The sequence below is a fragment of the Grammomys surdaster genome, unplaced genomic scaffold (assembly GCF_004785775.1).
Source record: "Grammomys surdaster isolate TR1022 unplaced genomic scaffold, NIH_TR_1.0 128, whole genome shotgun sequence".
NCBI classification, from domain to species: domain Eukaryota; kingdom Metazoa; phylum Chordata; class Mammalia; order Rodentia; family Muridae; genus Grammomys; species Grammomys surdaster.
Genome location: NW_021604586.1, coordinates 998927 through 1013694, shown reverse-complemented (window position 1 = coordinate 1013694; position 14768 = coordinate 998927). Strand labels below are relative to the sequence as shown.

At 48.0% G+C, this 14768-nt stretch overlaps 1 protein-coding gene across 1 annotated transcript in view; it reads left to right on the top strand.

The window, feature by feature from the left end:
• The window catches only part of Pkd1l2 (polycystin 1 like 2), an 81670-nt gene that overhangs the window by 47772 nt on the left and 19130 nt on the right, over nucleotides 1–14768 (top strand). The window contains exons 27-33 of the mRNA XM_028752696.1: nucleotides 1582–1728; nucleotides 4697–4896; nucleotides 5692–5906; nucleotides 6908–7124; nucleotides 10268–10496; nucleotides 12692–12896; nucleotides 14451–14544. Coding sequence (XP_028608529.1) covers nucleotides 1582–1728; nucleotides 4697–4896; nucleotides 5692–5906; nucleotides 6908–7124; nucleotides 10268–10496; nucleotides 12692–12896; nucleotides 14451–14544 — 1307 coding nt within the window. The remainder of the gene's footprint in view (nucleotides 1–1581; nucleotides 1729–4696; nucleotides 4897–5691; nucleotides 5907–6907; nucleotides 7125–10267; nucleotides 10497–12691; nucleotides 12897–14450; nucleotides 14545–14768) is intronic.

The following is a 14768-nucleotide window of genomic DNA, read 5'->3' as shown; positions in this document are numbered from 1 at the left end:
GCCTGCATCAACACCTCTACAAACACATAGAATATCATGGTACAAGTGAGACAAGCAAGGACAGAGAGACCCCTGGCTCATGGTCATAGAAACCAAACAAGAAGAGAGGCATCCCTGGGGTCCAGCACTGGGTCTGCCCCTGGCCTTTCTGTAGTGTCAACTCAAGACTTGTCCAAGATCACACACAGCTACACATTCAGAGCAAGGTCCTATCAATTCTTCCTGAGATCAAAACGAGTGAATCAGACAAACAGTGTCAGTAAGACCAGGTATCAGCATGCAGAGCCTTAAAAAAAACATGTTCTGGGATAGCCATAGTGAGCACTGTAGTAACCTGGACTAGAGCATGAGACTTTAATCACAAAAATGCTGGGCATTCCAGGTGTGGTAGGATACGCCTTTAATCTCAACATTTGAGAGACAGAGGCAGGTGGATGTCTGTGAATTCAAGGTCTATATAGTGAGTTCCAGGATAGCCCAAACTATATAGACGGACTCTATTTCAGAAATAAAAAATTAAAAAGACACTGGGTAGTGTACAACCATAACCCCAGCACTTGAGAGGCAGGAGGTTGAAGTTCAAGGCCATCCTTGGCTCAACAGACAATTTAAGACAAGCCCTGTCTCAAAAAACCAAAGTCGGAAAGAAAGAGAGATAGAGATAGACATACAGACAGACAGAGAGAACATACACTCTCGGTAACCTAGGCTAGCCTTGAACTTCTGGCAGTCTCTTGTCTCAGCCTAGGAGAGCTGGAGTAAGAGGTATGAGCCACCACACCAGGCTTCTTGCTGTCTTTAACTCACTGCATCTGCAGGAAGCAGACTCTGAGAGGCAAGGGAACATGTCGGGTGTCTACTGAAGAAACCCTAGCATCAGCAAGTGTAGAGGGAGGCCAGGCCTGGGATAGGCAGAAGGAGGTATCAAACAATGGTACAGCCTAGTACAGTGACAGCTCAGCCCACCCTTGTGGATCCCAGAAGTTGTCCCAAGTTGGATCAAAATGTCCAGGTCTTGCATCACTGGATGTCAGTCACCCAGGAGGGCCATGGCCTGGACATAGGTGGCCTTTGCATCCCTGATAGAGCTGTGCTTGTGGAAACGAGAGACATGTGTACAGCAGAGTGACAACTGGTATTCAGCATCCAGGGGAAAGCAGCCATCTTCCTACTGGCTAGCCAGTGGCAGAAAAGCTGCTGTTAGCCCACGCCTCCTAAGACAAGCAAGATATCTCCTCTTCTGAGGCTTTGAGAAAGCTTGCTGGAGCACGCTACTCATGGGGCTTCTTTTGCTTATAGCTAGGTGTACCCAATAGGGGCCCAGAGTTTTCAAATGTGTCTTCCAGCACCCAGCTGCCTGTCTGAGAACAAGTAGCTGTCTTCAAAGCTAAGCTGGCTCTCTCTGCTGGATAACCTCCTCACGGGAGGTCAAGTGTCACCTCTACACCAAGTGAAGAACATACATGCACTTTTCCATGTGTGCCTGTTTTGGGGTTCACTTTCTGAAGGTCTTATCTCTGTGATGTTCCAGGGAGTCCTACCCCCACATCTTATCCTCAGAGCTGTGTCTCCCTTCTTCAGGTATGTGAGCCGGGTGCTGGTCTACGACTCTGTGGTGGACCGGAAATGGTATTTCCTCTGCAACTCGTGGCTGTCCATCGATGTTGGAGATTGTGTCTTGGACAAGGTGTTTCCTGTGGCCACAGAGCAGGACAGGAAGCAGTTTAGGTACTTCCTTTCTATCTTTTTCGGTGAATGTACCTCACTGTCTTCTTTAATCTTAGGGAAATAGCCTCAGAGCCCAGACATGCTAACGAGAGCTCATTTCAACCAGTGGCCCGGATATCTTTTGAGTATGTGACACTGCTGGTCCAAACGTCCTGTTGGAATGGGGACTCTATCGGGATTTGCAGTGTAAGACCCAGAAGTGGTTTTCAGGGATTAAGGAGAAGGGATCCCTCATTCATTTCCTGATGGATGTCGCAGGATATTTTCTGTTAGTGGCCATGGTCATTTGGATAATGAGATGCTTAGTTTTATGTCAATGTGACACAACCTAGGATCATTTGGGGTGAAAGAGTCTCAGTTGAGAAAGTGTCCTCACCAGACTGGCCTGTGGGCAAGCCTGTGATGTTTTTTCTTGATTGGCGATTGGTGTGGGAGGACCCAGATCAATGTAGGCAGCAGCACCCTGAGAGGTGTCCTGGGCAGCATAAGAAGGAAGGCTGAGCAAGCCAGTGTGTCTGCATCTCTGATAATGCCTTAGGAGTTTCTTCTAGGGAAGGCAACCATGAGCAGTGTTCCTCCATGGTCCGCGCTTCCATTCTTCCCTCAAGGTTCCTGCCCTCAACTCCCTGATGATGGACTTTAAGCTGTCAGATATAATAAACCCTTTCCTCCCCAAGCTGTTGTTGGTCATGGTGTTTCATTACAGCAACAGAGACCCTAAGTAGGATATACTTTGATTTAGCTGCTGGCCCTTTGGGGCCCTTTTCTGTGTTTTATGACAGATGAGTTTTCAGTTCATGTTTCCTTTCTGTTTCTTCCTTCTTTGTTCCCTTGCCTTCCTTCCACACTGGTCTGCAAACACATGCGAACAGACAGTAATAGCTACATGAACACACATCAACTACATTGTTACTGTGTGTGTGTGTGTGTGTGTGTGTGTGTGTGTGTTGTGTTGTGTTTGTATACACTTCGGGGGCAGAGGTCATTCCTCAGTTGCCATCTACTTTGTTTTTAGAGATGGCTCTCTCACTGGCCTACAATTTGCCATTTTGCCATGGTGGCCAGCCGTGGAGTCGCAGAAACCTTTTGGTCTGTCTGTACCTCCACAGTTCTAAGATTACAAGCATACGTCACCACATTGACTTTTTACGTAGACTGGGGATCAAATCCAGGTCCTTATACAGCAAACACTTGACTAAAACCATCACTCAGGCCACTTATTTTACATCTATGGTATTACTGGAAGTTTGGCCACTTCTGTCTTTAGCATAATAAATGAACCATGGTCACCCTTTGGGGAGAGTATGTTTAGGTCAAGTAATCTTCTTTACTTTTGTTTGAGAGAGGATCCCGTGTAGCCCAGGCAGTGAGCCAAGGATGAGGTTGAACTCTTGCTCCTCCTGCCTCCGTCTCCCACAGCACCGGGATTACAGCCATATTCCGTCATGCCAGTGTTCCTAATGGCTTTGCCATAACTCACAGGATGGATGAGGAATTTACTCCCTGTCTTCAATGGGCAGATCTGCTGGTCTGGTGACATCCCCTCCCAGTGGGGGATTAGAAATCTGCCCCAAGAAGCTGACATAGATGGGGGCGGGGATGATGAGTCCTAACTGATAATATTATAGCTATCTTATCAAATTCAAATTGCAGCAGAGATATCACACACACTGACCACTTACCTACTTGTTAGTGCTACCTCGGTGCTTTACAAAGGTGACGATTTTGCTGACACAGTGGTACAGAGAAGCTCCGGTGAGTATGAGGCCAGCCTGAGCTACGCAAGACCCCATCTCAAATCAATAACTATGACTCCAAGTCCCTCCAAACAGCCATGGAGGAAGGTTTTGTCATTATCTTAAAGTCAAGGAAACTGAGACATGAAGAATGATGACTGTCACCTGCCGGAGGTGACAGGGCAGAAGGAAGGCAGGTTAGGATTCCACATACGATGTGGATGTTGCTCAGTTGCTAGAGTGCTTGCCTAGCAAAGCCCGGGGCCTCTGGGTATGGAGGCATGTGTCTGTAACTCCAGCACTCAGACTGGAAACTGGAGGGTCAGGGGTGCAAGGTTATTCACTTTCCGATAGCGACTGTACGACCACCATGTGCTACAGAAAACCGTGTCAAAAGTAAAATCACAATCTGCTAGTTTTTTTTTTTTTAAATGTACGTGGTGTATGAATGTGTTTGTCTGTGATGTGGCATTTCTGTAGAGGTCAGAGGGCAACTTTTTGAGAATTGGTTCTTCCCTTTCAGTTTTTTGAGATTTTATGTGCATGCATATGTATCTGCATATGTATTTGCCTGCATATGTATCTGCGCACCATGTTCACGTAATGGCTCTGGAGACCAGGAAAGGTGTCAAAACCCTTGAAAGTGGAGTGACAAACAGTTGTTAGCTGCTATCGTGTGGGTGCTGGGACTCAAACTTAGGTCCTCTTAAACAAACAGCACATGATGGGAGCTCTTAAACAGTGCATAGTGGGTGCTCTTAGCCACTGGGCTCTCTCCAGCCTGACCTCATTTCTAAGGCAGGGTCTCTGGTGCTTACCTGAGAACATCTCCTGTCTGCACTTTCCATATTGCTTTTGGAGTGCCCTGGGTTACAAGTCACCTAATCCAGCTTTTTAAAAAATGTAGTTCATAGTTGTGTAGTAAGAGCATCTACCTATTGAACTATCTTGCTGGTCCTCAAACATGCTAAACCTTAAAGGTAAATCCCAGGTTGGGTTTAGTTTGTTTGTGTTTTGTTTTGTTTTGTTTTTAAGACAGGGTTTCTCTGTATATCTGTATATAATTCTGGCTGTCCTGGAACTAGCTCTATAGGTCAGGCTGGTTTTGAAGTCATAGAGCTCCACTCGTCTCTGCCTTCCAAAGTGCTGGATTATTTTTAAGAGACCAGCCCCTTTGCATATCTGTTTCCTTCCCTAAATGTCTCCACCTCTCCCTCCTGGTCTGTCCACAGTCACCTGTTTTTCACTAAAACCTCCACGGGCTTCCAGGATGGACACATCTGGTATTCAGTCTTCTGCAACTCCACCCGGAGCAGCTTCACGCGTGTGCAGAGGGTGTCGTGTTGCTTCTCGATGCTTCTCTGTACCATGCTGACCAGCATCATGTTCTGGGGTGTTCCTAAGGACCCAGCTGAGCAGAAGATGGACTTGGGTAAATCTTGGGATTACTTCTGATGCTTGGGGCTGGTGGACACCAGTCTCACTACCCCAGCAAGACAGCTGAAATCTAAAGGAGATTGTTAGTTTTCTTTGATTAATCTGATATTTGGAGACAAGGTCTCTGTGGACCAGGTGTCACTAACCATTACAGGTGTGTGCCACCATGCCTAACTTGACGTAGTCTTTGTATTTTATATGCATATGTGCATACACATGTACACATGCTTACGGAAACCAGGGTTCAGCCAAGGGCATTGCTCCCCGAGAGTCAGTCACCTCACTTTTGGAAGACTTAAGCTCACCAGCTGGGCTATACTGGCTGGCCAAAATGTCTCAGCCTGTCCCTCCTCTCAGCACTGGGATTATAAGCAGGTGCCACCCCACCTGACATTTTACAGAGGTGCTTGGGATCGTAGGGTACAGGTCCCCGAGCTTGCATGGCAAACACTTTATAGACCAAGCTGCTTCCTCAGTGCCCTGATTCAGTCTTCACTGGGACAAAGTAGATGTGTTTGTCCACGTACCTTCCCGGCTGACCTTAGCCTGTGGCCCTGCAAAGGGAAGCTGAGCCATCCGACCCAGGCTTGTGGTGACTGCCATGTTAGCATGGACTTCTGGCTTAGCCCATAGCTCGGAGTAAGCTCGGACATCTAAAGGCTCATGGATAACGTCTCAGGAGTTTTACTTGGTTGGTCCTTCACTGTGTAGCTGCCTTCTGCTGAGAGGGAAGAGGGGACTCTGGGCATCTGTCTCCATTTGACATCTCCTTCCCTCCTTTTTTCTTTAGGCAAAATTGAGTTCACTTGGCAGGAGGTGATGATTGGGTTGGAGAGCTCTGTCCTTATGTTCCCCATCAACCTCCTGATTGTCCAGATCTTTCGGAACACCCGACCTCGTCTCCTGATGGAGAAGGATGGGAGGCGGAAACAGAGACCCTCTTACCTGACACCCTCGCCACAGCCCACGGAGGAGGGAATTTTGACACCTGAAACAGTGACCAAGGCATGTTCTCAGCCTCGGCTTGTGTAGGAATAGAAAGATGCCCTAACCCGGCAGGAGTGGAGTGCAGGCCGGTGCGTGGGGCCTGGCAGCCTGGGTTATCTGACAGTCTCAGTTGCCGAGATTCGCCAGCTGAAAACATGCAGACTGGCACAATACACGTATACACACACATGCAGACTGACAGGATACATGTATACACACACATGCACTCTTTCTGAGTACTTATTGTGTGCAAGATATCCCACCCTCACTGGAAATTCTGTTGGTAAAGTTCTTTCCGTGACCGGAGACACAAACAATACCCACGCTCCTCCTAGGCTCCAAGGACAACCCAAAGAACGAGTCCACCAAGTTCACCCAGAGAAACCAATGAGTTTACTGGTGCTTCCTGACCTCGAAATGGAGAAGGGTTATAGACAGGCATATAAGCAAGACCATAAAGCAGCCACCTTGGAAGGGTGGCACGCAGTAATAACAATGGTTTCCTTACAGCTGTGTAGATGGAGACCCCCTCCCCTTCTTCCTCCCCTCCATCCTCCACCCCACCCCCACCCAGGCCTTATTTGCTGTGTCAGAATTGCATGAGATTGGTTGAGGACTTCAAGACCCTTCCTGTTTCACCCCTTCTGGGGAAGGTAAACAATCAACAGGCCCAGTTGGTAGGCTCCTCTGTGAGCATGCCCGGAGGCACTGAAGATGGCAGCAGTGTGGTTCTAAGACAGTGCTGTACTGCAGACCCCTAAAAGAGACACTTTTCCCTGCACTCATGTGCTTGGTAATCTTGTACAGGACCCTTGCTGTGTGTGGTGACCTGACTAATACAGCCTGGGATGCTGGGATGAGTTCATTTAGAGAGATTTCAGCGGTTGCAGATCGTGCCTGAGGGGGGCGAAGCTGTAGTTGAAATGGACCGCACAGCTCAGGGCCTTTGCTCTTGGCCTCTGTGCTGTGTGCCCTTGCCTGTGGCTCACGTTCCCTCTCCTCACTGGGCTTTCTTGCAGGGTATACAGAGTCTCCTCAGCTCACTGTTTAAAGCCCTGAAATTGCCACCCCCTGCCTCAGGCTGGGACTCTGTGAACCCCGTAGACATTAACTACCTCCTCGCTTTAATGGAGGATGTCATCTGTCCAGAGAGCACAGCAGGACAGGGGTTCTGGGAGGAAGCCAAAGGGAGAGAGGACCCTTTCACCTTCACACAAGGGTCTGTTAAACCGAAAGGTAAGTCCTTCCCACTTCTGGGCCAAAGGTGAAAGGAGTGTAGGGCTCGGGACCCCCAAGACCAAGTTCTCAGCACAAAGGAGATTTTTTTTTTGCCCCAGAGGGACAGAGGGCAGGGATAAGGGACAAAGACAGGAGATAGAGGATGAGGGCAGGGGTAAGGGAGCAAAGGAGAGGGGAGAAAATAGGCAAGGAAGAGCGGGGAGGGGTATTTGTCTTGGAGAGAGACAAAGACCTGCCGCTGGATAGAGAAGAGACAGATGTGGCCCATAGGCAAATGATAGTTTATAAAGGTTAAAGGGAAAAACCCCATTTTAGGATAAGGTGTTTAATTTTAATTGAACATGTTAATTAGGTGAGCCAAAGGGGATTTTTGATTGCTGGACTTCAATACTTTGATAGCTGGACCTTGGTACCCAGTCTCAGGAGGAGGAAGTGGCCAAATAAGGGAATGGAGCTTGGGGGCTAGCTTTAGGAATGCAGTCTAACAGTTTAGCAAGGCAGAGGGAACTGGAGAGAAGGCAAAGCCTGCCGGGACCATGCTCACACTGAGCTGACCAGAGTCCCTTTAAAGGGAAGTGGTCCTTTGGAACCGAGTGGTCCAGGCTGGAAATCCAGACCTTGCCTCCATCTCCCAGATGCTGGGATTACAGGCATGTACCAGCACACATAGCTTCCAGCTCCTTTAATAAAAAAGTGAGGACATTTATTATTGAATGTGGGTAAGTGTGTGCTCTGAGGTCAGAGGAGAACTTGTGTGACTTGTTTCCCCCTACCACTTAGGTCATCAAGCTTGGCGACAAGGGTCTGTGTCCTCAGAGCCATCTCCTTGGCCTGTGTTGTGCTTATTATAAATATGTCACTTCTACGATTTAAAACAAATGAAAGAGATAAGATATTTAAACATTTCTTTCAGCTGGTACGGTGGTGACTGCCTGAAATCTCCGCACTTAGCGATCAGGAGGATTGGAAAGGAGGGGCAAGGTCATTTTTGGCAACACCAAAAGCTTGAGGCCAGCCTGGGATACGTGAATCACTGTCTCAAAGACAATAACATCCATGAAAAACATTTTAGGGGGCCTGAGGATAGAGACAGGGCATGTGACTCCTCCCTAGGTTCTGTCTCCAGCCCTGACAAAAAAAAAAAATATGGAGAATCTGAAATTCCAACAAACTGTAAAAAAATAGCAATGGGGCCGGTGGTTAAAGATGCTGGCCTCCACGCCCAACCTCCTGAGTTCAAATCTAGCACCTGGTCAGAGAAAGCGCTCTCACAAGTTGTCCTCAGATTTCTATATCCACCTGGTATGTGGGTGCCCACACGCATCAAACACATACATACACATGCATGCATACACACTCACCTCCCCTACCCCACCCCAGCTGACAGCTTGGGTCTGATCCCTGGAGGAAGACAACCAACTCCCACAAGTTATACTCTGACTTCCAGATGTGTGCCATGCTGCACTCAGGCACATGCGCACATGCATACACATTAAATAAATGTTTAAACATCTTTAAAAAGAAGAGAAGGAAGAGGAGGAAATCAGCTCCTAATATAATCAGGGGAAATGACCGTTGGTTAGATATTTGACGGGATTATTGTTAAGAACCTTAAGCATTCATAATGCCATTGCTGCTTTCTTCTTTATGTGTTTTTATTTTGAAGTTAAGGGTGTAGCCCTTTGCAGCCTTGATCTCTGGCAGAAACACACTCATGTGCTTAATGAAATGGTGTGAGCTTTAAGTCTGGCTGCCGAGTAGATCACCGTGGTACAAGCCTGTAATCCCAGAACTCAAGAGGCTGATACATTAGGTTGCTGAGTTCCAGGCCAGCCCCAGCATTTCACACAGTATCCATGTGCAGAGGCCACCAGGAAGCCTGGAGAAGGCAGGTGCTTCTCCAGCTTTTTACCTTCCCTTCTGGTTATTTGAAACACTTTTGTTTTATGAGACAGGTCTCGCTACATAGACCAGGCTGGCTTTGAACTTATTATTGCAGGCATGCCAGGTCCATACACCTGCCTCACTTGGAAGGTTCCATATTTTAAAACAAGAAGAAAAAGTGAGAAGAGGGCTGGCAAGGTGGCTCGGTCTTAGGAAGATCTGCTCCTCCTGCAGAGGACCCAAATCCTGTCCCAAGCAGCCACGTCACACTGCCTGTAGCTCTAGATGCAGGGGATCCAATGGCCTCTTCTGGCCTCTGTAGCACTCATATACACGTGGTAAACACACACTCATACATGTGAGAGAAAATAGTAAAATAACTTCTTTAAATGTGAAAACAGGGTTGGAGAGATGGCTCGGGGGTTAAGAACACTGGCTATTCTTCCAGAGGACCCGGGTTCAATTCCCAGCACCCACGAGGCAGCTTACAACTGTCTATAATTCCAGTTTTGTGGGATCTGACACCTGCACACAGACATACTATATCACACAGATGTGGGTAAACACCAGAACACATAAAAAAAGAATTTTTTTTAAAAGTGAAAACAAAAAAACGAGGACTTACCTCATCATTGGCACTGAGCAAGACTGGACTTAAATTCAAGTCTAACCATGTATAAAGATTTGCAGATGTGATGTTCCCATATCTAGGGTTGGCTTTAAAGTGTCTAGATGGGCAGCCAGCAAGAGGGATCGGTGGATAAAGAGGCTTGTTACCAAGCCTGACGACCTGAGTTCAATCCCCAGGACCCACACGGTAGAGGAGAGAACCTAGTCCTGTAAGTTATCCTCTGACTTACACGAGTACTGTGGAACACACAGAGTCAGAGACAGACAGAGATTGAAACAGAAATAGACAGAGATAAGAGGTAATACATATCATTTTTAAAAATAAAGACTCCAGAGGGAAATGGCCAGACAATGGTCGCTTAAAGTCAGTCACTGGGTTAGAAGCAGGGTGTGTGGGAAAGTGCGCTCTTCTCTTTGTAAGTAAGCACCATTTTCAGACTGTCCCTTATCAAAAGCTAAAAGAAGACTGTTGATCCACTAGCTGGCTGTTTGGGCCCAGCCTCTGCACCTCGGAATTCCTACACCTGGCGTGCAGCAGGGGAGCTCAAAGAGGCTGCTGCCGGTTTTATTGTAGCTGGTTCTTTGTCACTTACCACCCTCTGGTCACTTTCCCCTTTGATTTGTAGAGAACACATGGCACCCCAAGCCCAAACTGGTGGAGAGTGGCCTTTGGAAGGACAGCATCTATAGGTGGTGTCTCTACCTTCAGCTGGAGCGCGTAGAGAGGGAACTGCGGCTGCTGGGGCCCCAAGGCTTCCTGCATCGTCACAGCCAGGCCCAGGCCCTCAGGCAGCTACACATCCTGAAGGGTCACCTCTGGGGACAGCCTGGTACCCCGGCACTGGCATATCCCAGGTAATCTACTTCCTTGAATGCTGAGTGGACACACCTGCCCTCTCCAGCCTGGAGCTATAGGCTGGGATACCTTGTCCAGCCTTGGAAAGATGTCCACCCAGACTATGCAGGGAGAAGGAACTAGGGATTCCCTTGAGTAACCTCAAAGCCATCAAGGGTTAAGGGGATAGGGTTACTTGTGGGAAGACACTCAGCCCTTTGCACAGAACTTTGCAGTTCATGATCTTATTTGTGGCGGTTGTTGTTGTCCAGTCTGCAATGTTGGAGCAGTGAGTGTCTCAGTCTTTCTGTGCCTCAGTTTCACTGATTGAAATATACATCTCCTAATTCAAACCCAAAGGATATTTTTTCCATTTATTTGATGTTTTGTTTGTTTGTGCTGGGGGTTGAACCTCATCTTTAAGTACGATAGGGGGTCTCTCTGCAAGTTTTTTTTTTTTTAAATAATCAATTAGCTTTGAAGACAGGTTATTTGATGACGGAATTGAGTGTGCCAGGCCTGATGCACAGTCTTATAATCCCAGATACTAGGGAGGATGAAGCAGGAAGATCACGTGTTCAAAAACAGCTTGAGCTACATAGCAAGCTCAAGCAAAGCTGGGTGTCTTAGTTATGGTTACTGTTGCTTTAACGAAACACCATGACTGAAAACACAATGGGAAGTAAATGGCTTGTGTGGCTTACATTTCTACGTTGCTGTTCATCACTGGAGGAAGTCAGGGCAGGAACTCAAGCAGGACAGGAATCTGGAGGCAGGAGCTGATGCAGAGGTCATGGAGGGCACTGCTTACTGGCTTGAACCTCATGGCTGTCCTATCGATCACTGATTAAGAAAATGTCCTGAGGGTTTGCATACAGCCAGATCTTTTGGAGACGTGCTCTGAGTTGAGGCTCTCTCCTCTGAGGACTCTAGCTGTGCAAGCTGACTTAAAACTACCCAGTGTTTTGCTTGATTGGTTTGTTCTTTTGTTTTTGCCTGCATTCAATGTCTGTGTCTCCAGCTTATGTGCCTGCAGAGGCCAGAAGAGAATTGGGAGTTTCAGTGATAAGCTGCCATGCAGTTACTGGGAATTGAACCCAGGTCTTCTGGAAGAGCAGCCAGTGCTCTTAACCACTGAGCCATCTCTCCAGTTCCGATATTCCATTTTTCTTGGTGCTTTTGTTGTTGACAGGCTCTCTCTGTATAGCCCTTGGTGTCCTGGAACTCACTTTGTAGACCAGGTTGGCTTCAAACTTAGAAATCCTCCACCTCCCTCTGCCTCCTGAGTGCTGTGATCTACAAATGCCTAACTCTGTGTTCTTTAAAAAAAAATTTGTAGCCGGGCAGTGGTGGCGCACGGCTTTAATCCCAGCACTTGGGAGGCAGAGGCAGGCGGATTTCTGAGTTTGAGGCCAGCCTGGTCTACAGAGTGAGTTCCAGGACAGCCAGGGCTACACAGAGAAACCCTGTTTCGAGAAAAAAAGAAAAAAAAAAAGTGTTGGATCCTTCGGAACTGGAGTCACAAGTGTTTGTGAGGTGCCTGAAATGCTAGTCTCCAGCTAGAGCAGTAAAGTTTTCTTAAACACGGAGTCATCTCTCTCTTTTCATGTGTGTGTGTGTGTGTGTGTGTGTGTGTGATAGCTCAGTGGTAATAGACTCACCTAGGATTCTGGAGACCCGAGGGCTGTCTTTCCATAGCTCACACACACACAGCTTTTGGTAGTCAACAAATAAAAAAATTGTTATTAATTATTCAGAAAATGACCCTTCTTGAGAGGTCTTCTGAGGATGATCTTGTATTATGCCTGGAATGTGTTTTTAATATTTCCCCCCTCCAAAAGGAAAAAGGAGGGTATGAGGGGTGTGCCGGACACGATGGGGAGCGTTGTTGAAAGCAGCTGATGGGGGGGGGGGGTTGGGGAGGTTCCTGGCTTGATGCCTTTTGTATGACAAGATTCTTTTATCATAAAAGATGTTTTTAATGACATAGAACCAGCCTTCGAGGCTTGCTGTTAGAGACTGCCCCCTAGCCAGCACTGGACGAACGGCAGCCTATAGAGCAGCTCTTCCAGGCAGGTACAAATTACAGAGGAGAAACAGATTACCAGAGGTCAGGCAGCTCGCACAAGGCCGTCTGGAGGATGAGGACAGATCGGGATTGTGATGTGGGTCTTCAGGCGGCACCCTAACTGTGTCGGTCTAACCTCTTTTATAGCACGCCTAGGGACAGAAAGTCCCCTCGTGGCCTGCCCTGGTGGTGTGTCCTGGTGGGCTGGCTCTTGGTGGCGACCACCAGCGGGGTGGCGGCCTTCTTCACGATGCTGTATGGCCTGCACTATGGACGAGTCAGCTCCCTCAAGTGGCTTATCTCCATGGCTGTGTCCTTCGTGGAGAGTGTGTTCATCACCCAGCCCCTGAAGGTCAGAACACCCTGCTAGCCACCTTTACCCTCCCGTGCTTTATTCCTTTTCTTTTCTTTCTTTTTTTGTTTTTTTTCGAGACAGGGTTTCTCTGTGTAGCCCTGGCTGTCCTGGAACTCACTCTGTAGACCAGGCTGGCCTCGAACTCAGAAATCCGCCTGCCTCTGCCTCCCAAGTGCTGGGATTAAAGGCGTGTGCCACCACTGCCCGGCTCTTGGTTCCTTTTCAAGCATAGCTATTTTTTTTTTTAATGTTCATTTAACAAACACATGAGCTGTTACCGCTGCACTGACACCGGAGCAGGGATAATGGAGATAATACCAGAATAGCCCAAAAGACTTGTTCCCCAGTATAACACTTCGTTATCATCATCACCTTCAGGATTGTGGGAAAATTTATCGTGGAGAACTCATAAAGCTGGGGAATGTAGCTCAGAAGTAGAACGCCTGCCTAGCGTGCACGAGATCCTGGTCTAATCCCAGCATTCCCACCAAAAGATCACAAACATCTCTTACATAGAGCATATATATATATATATGCATATGTTAAAGTTATGTGGGAACATATTAGCCTTGGATACTAAGCCCAGACTTAGACTCAGCGGGGAGCAGGGACAGACCAGCCTCTGGAAGGAGCCGGGCAGTTGCCAGTGGGCAGGGGATCAGGAAAACTGTAAAAGTAAAGCGACCATTTTGGGACTCTTCTCAGGTTACTTGGTTTTGTTTGGTTTTTGAGACAGTGTCTTCCTATGTAGCCCTGGCTAGCCTGGTACTTGATCTGTAGCCAGGACTCACTCTGAATCGATGGCAATCCTCCCACCTCAGCTACCCAAGTGCTGAAACTGTCGATATGCACTATTACCAAACCCAGCCCCTGGAATATTTACTCCTGTGGGACATCTCAAATCCTTCCTCCATCTACCTTGATATTCTACTCTGACTTATATGTATGCATTTATCTATTGATAAGGTCATATAGCCCAAGGTGGTCACAAACTATTTAGCTGAGGCTGGCCTTCAAACTTCTGATTTTCCAGCCTCTACTTCCTTAGTGCTGGGACTCTAGGTGTGTGCTATCATGCTGTTAACATAAGCACTCCCTTCAAACCAGGGCTCTGTGCATGCCAGGCAAGCATTTTGCCACCTGAGCTCCCTCCCTAGTCCTGAATGGTCTCTTCCATAAGACTTAAAAGCTTTTGTGACAATTCCACCAGCCAAGGCTAGAAGACTAGGAAGAGCCGGAGTGTGTCCCCAGAGTTCCAAATCAAACTGCAGGGTCCCCTTCGCTTGGGCATAATAGACAAATGGGTTGCAGGCTGTATCACTTGATGCAGAGCTGTGGGGATGGGGTGAGGTGGGGTCAGAAGTGAGAGATGCTCTGGGTAGCTGGGCAGCAAAGTGGGAAGCTCTGAGAAGTTTCAAGGCTTGTCAGCCTTTCCAACTGGGGGTAGCCCTCCATCCTCATACTGACCTCCTTCTGTGGGAATGGCCAATCCCCATGTCTCAGGCCTTGAGAGGTCCCTGCAGCCTTGGGCTCACACAAGGTGATTTCCAGGTGCTGGGCTTTGCTGCTTTCTTTGCGCTGGTCTTGAAGAGAGAGGATGATGAAGAGATCCTGCCCTTACTTCCAGGACATCTGTCTAGCCCAGGTAATAGGGCCCTAGTATGTGGAGTCCTGAGGTGTCCTGGGCCTCGATCACTCCCAGACGTTATCTGCCACCAGCCTTTACACAGGAGCTACCAGCCGTTCCAGAGTAGCCAGCTGAGAGACACCCACCTTCTGTCCGTCCGTCCCTCCCTCCCTTCCTCTTTCCCTCCCTTCCTCTTTCCCTCCTTCCCTCCTCTCTCTCTCTCTCTCTCTCTCTCTCTCTCT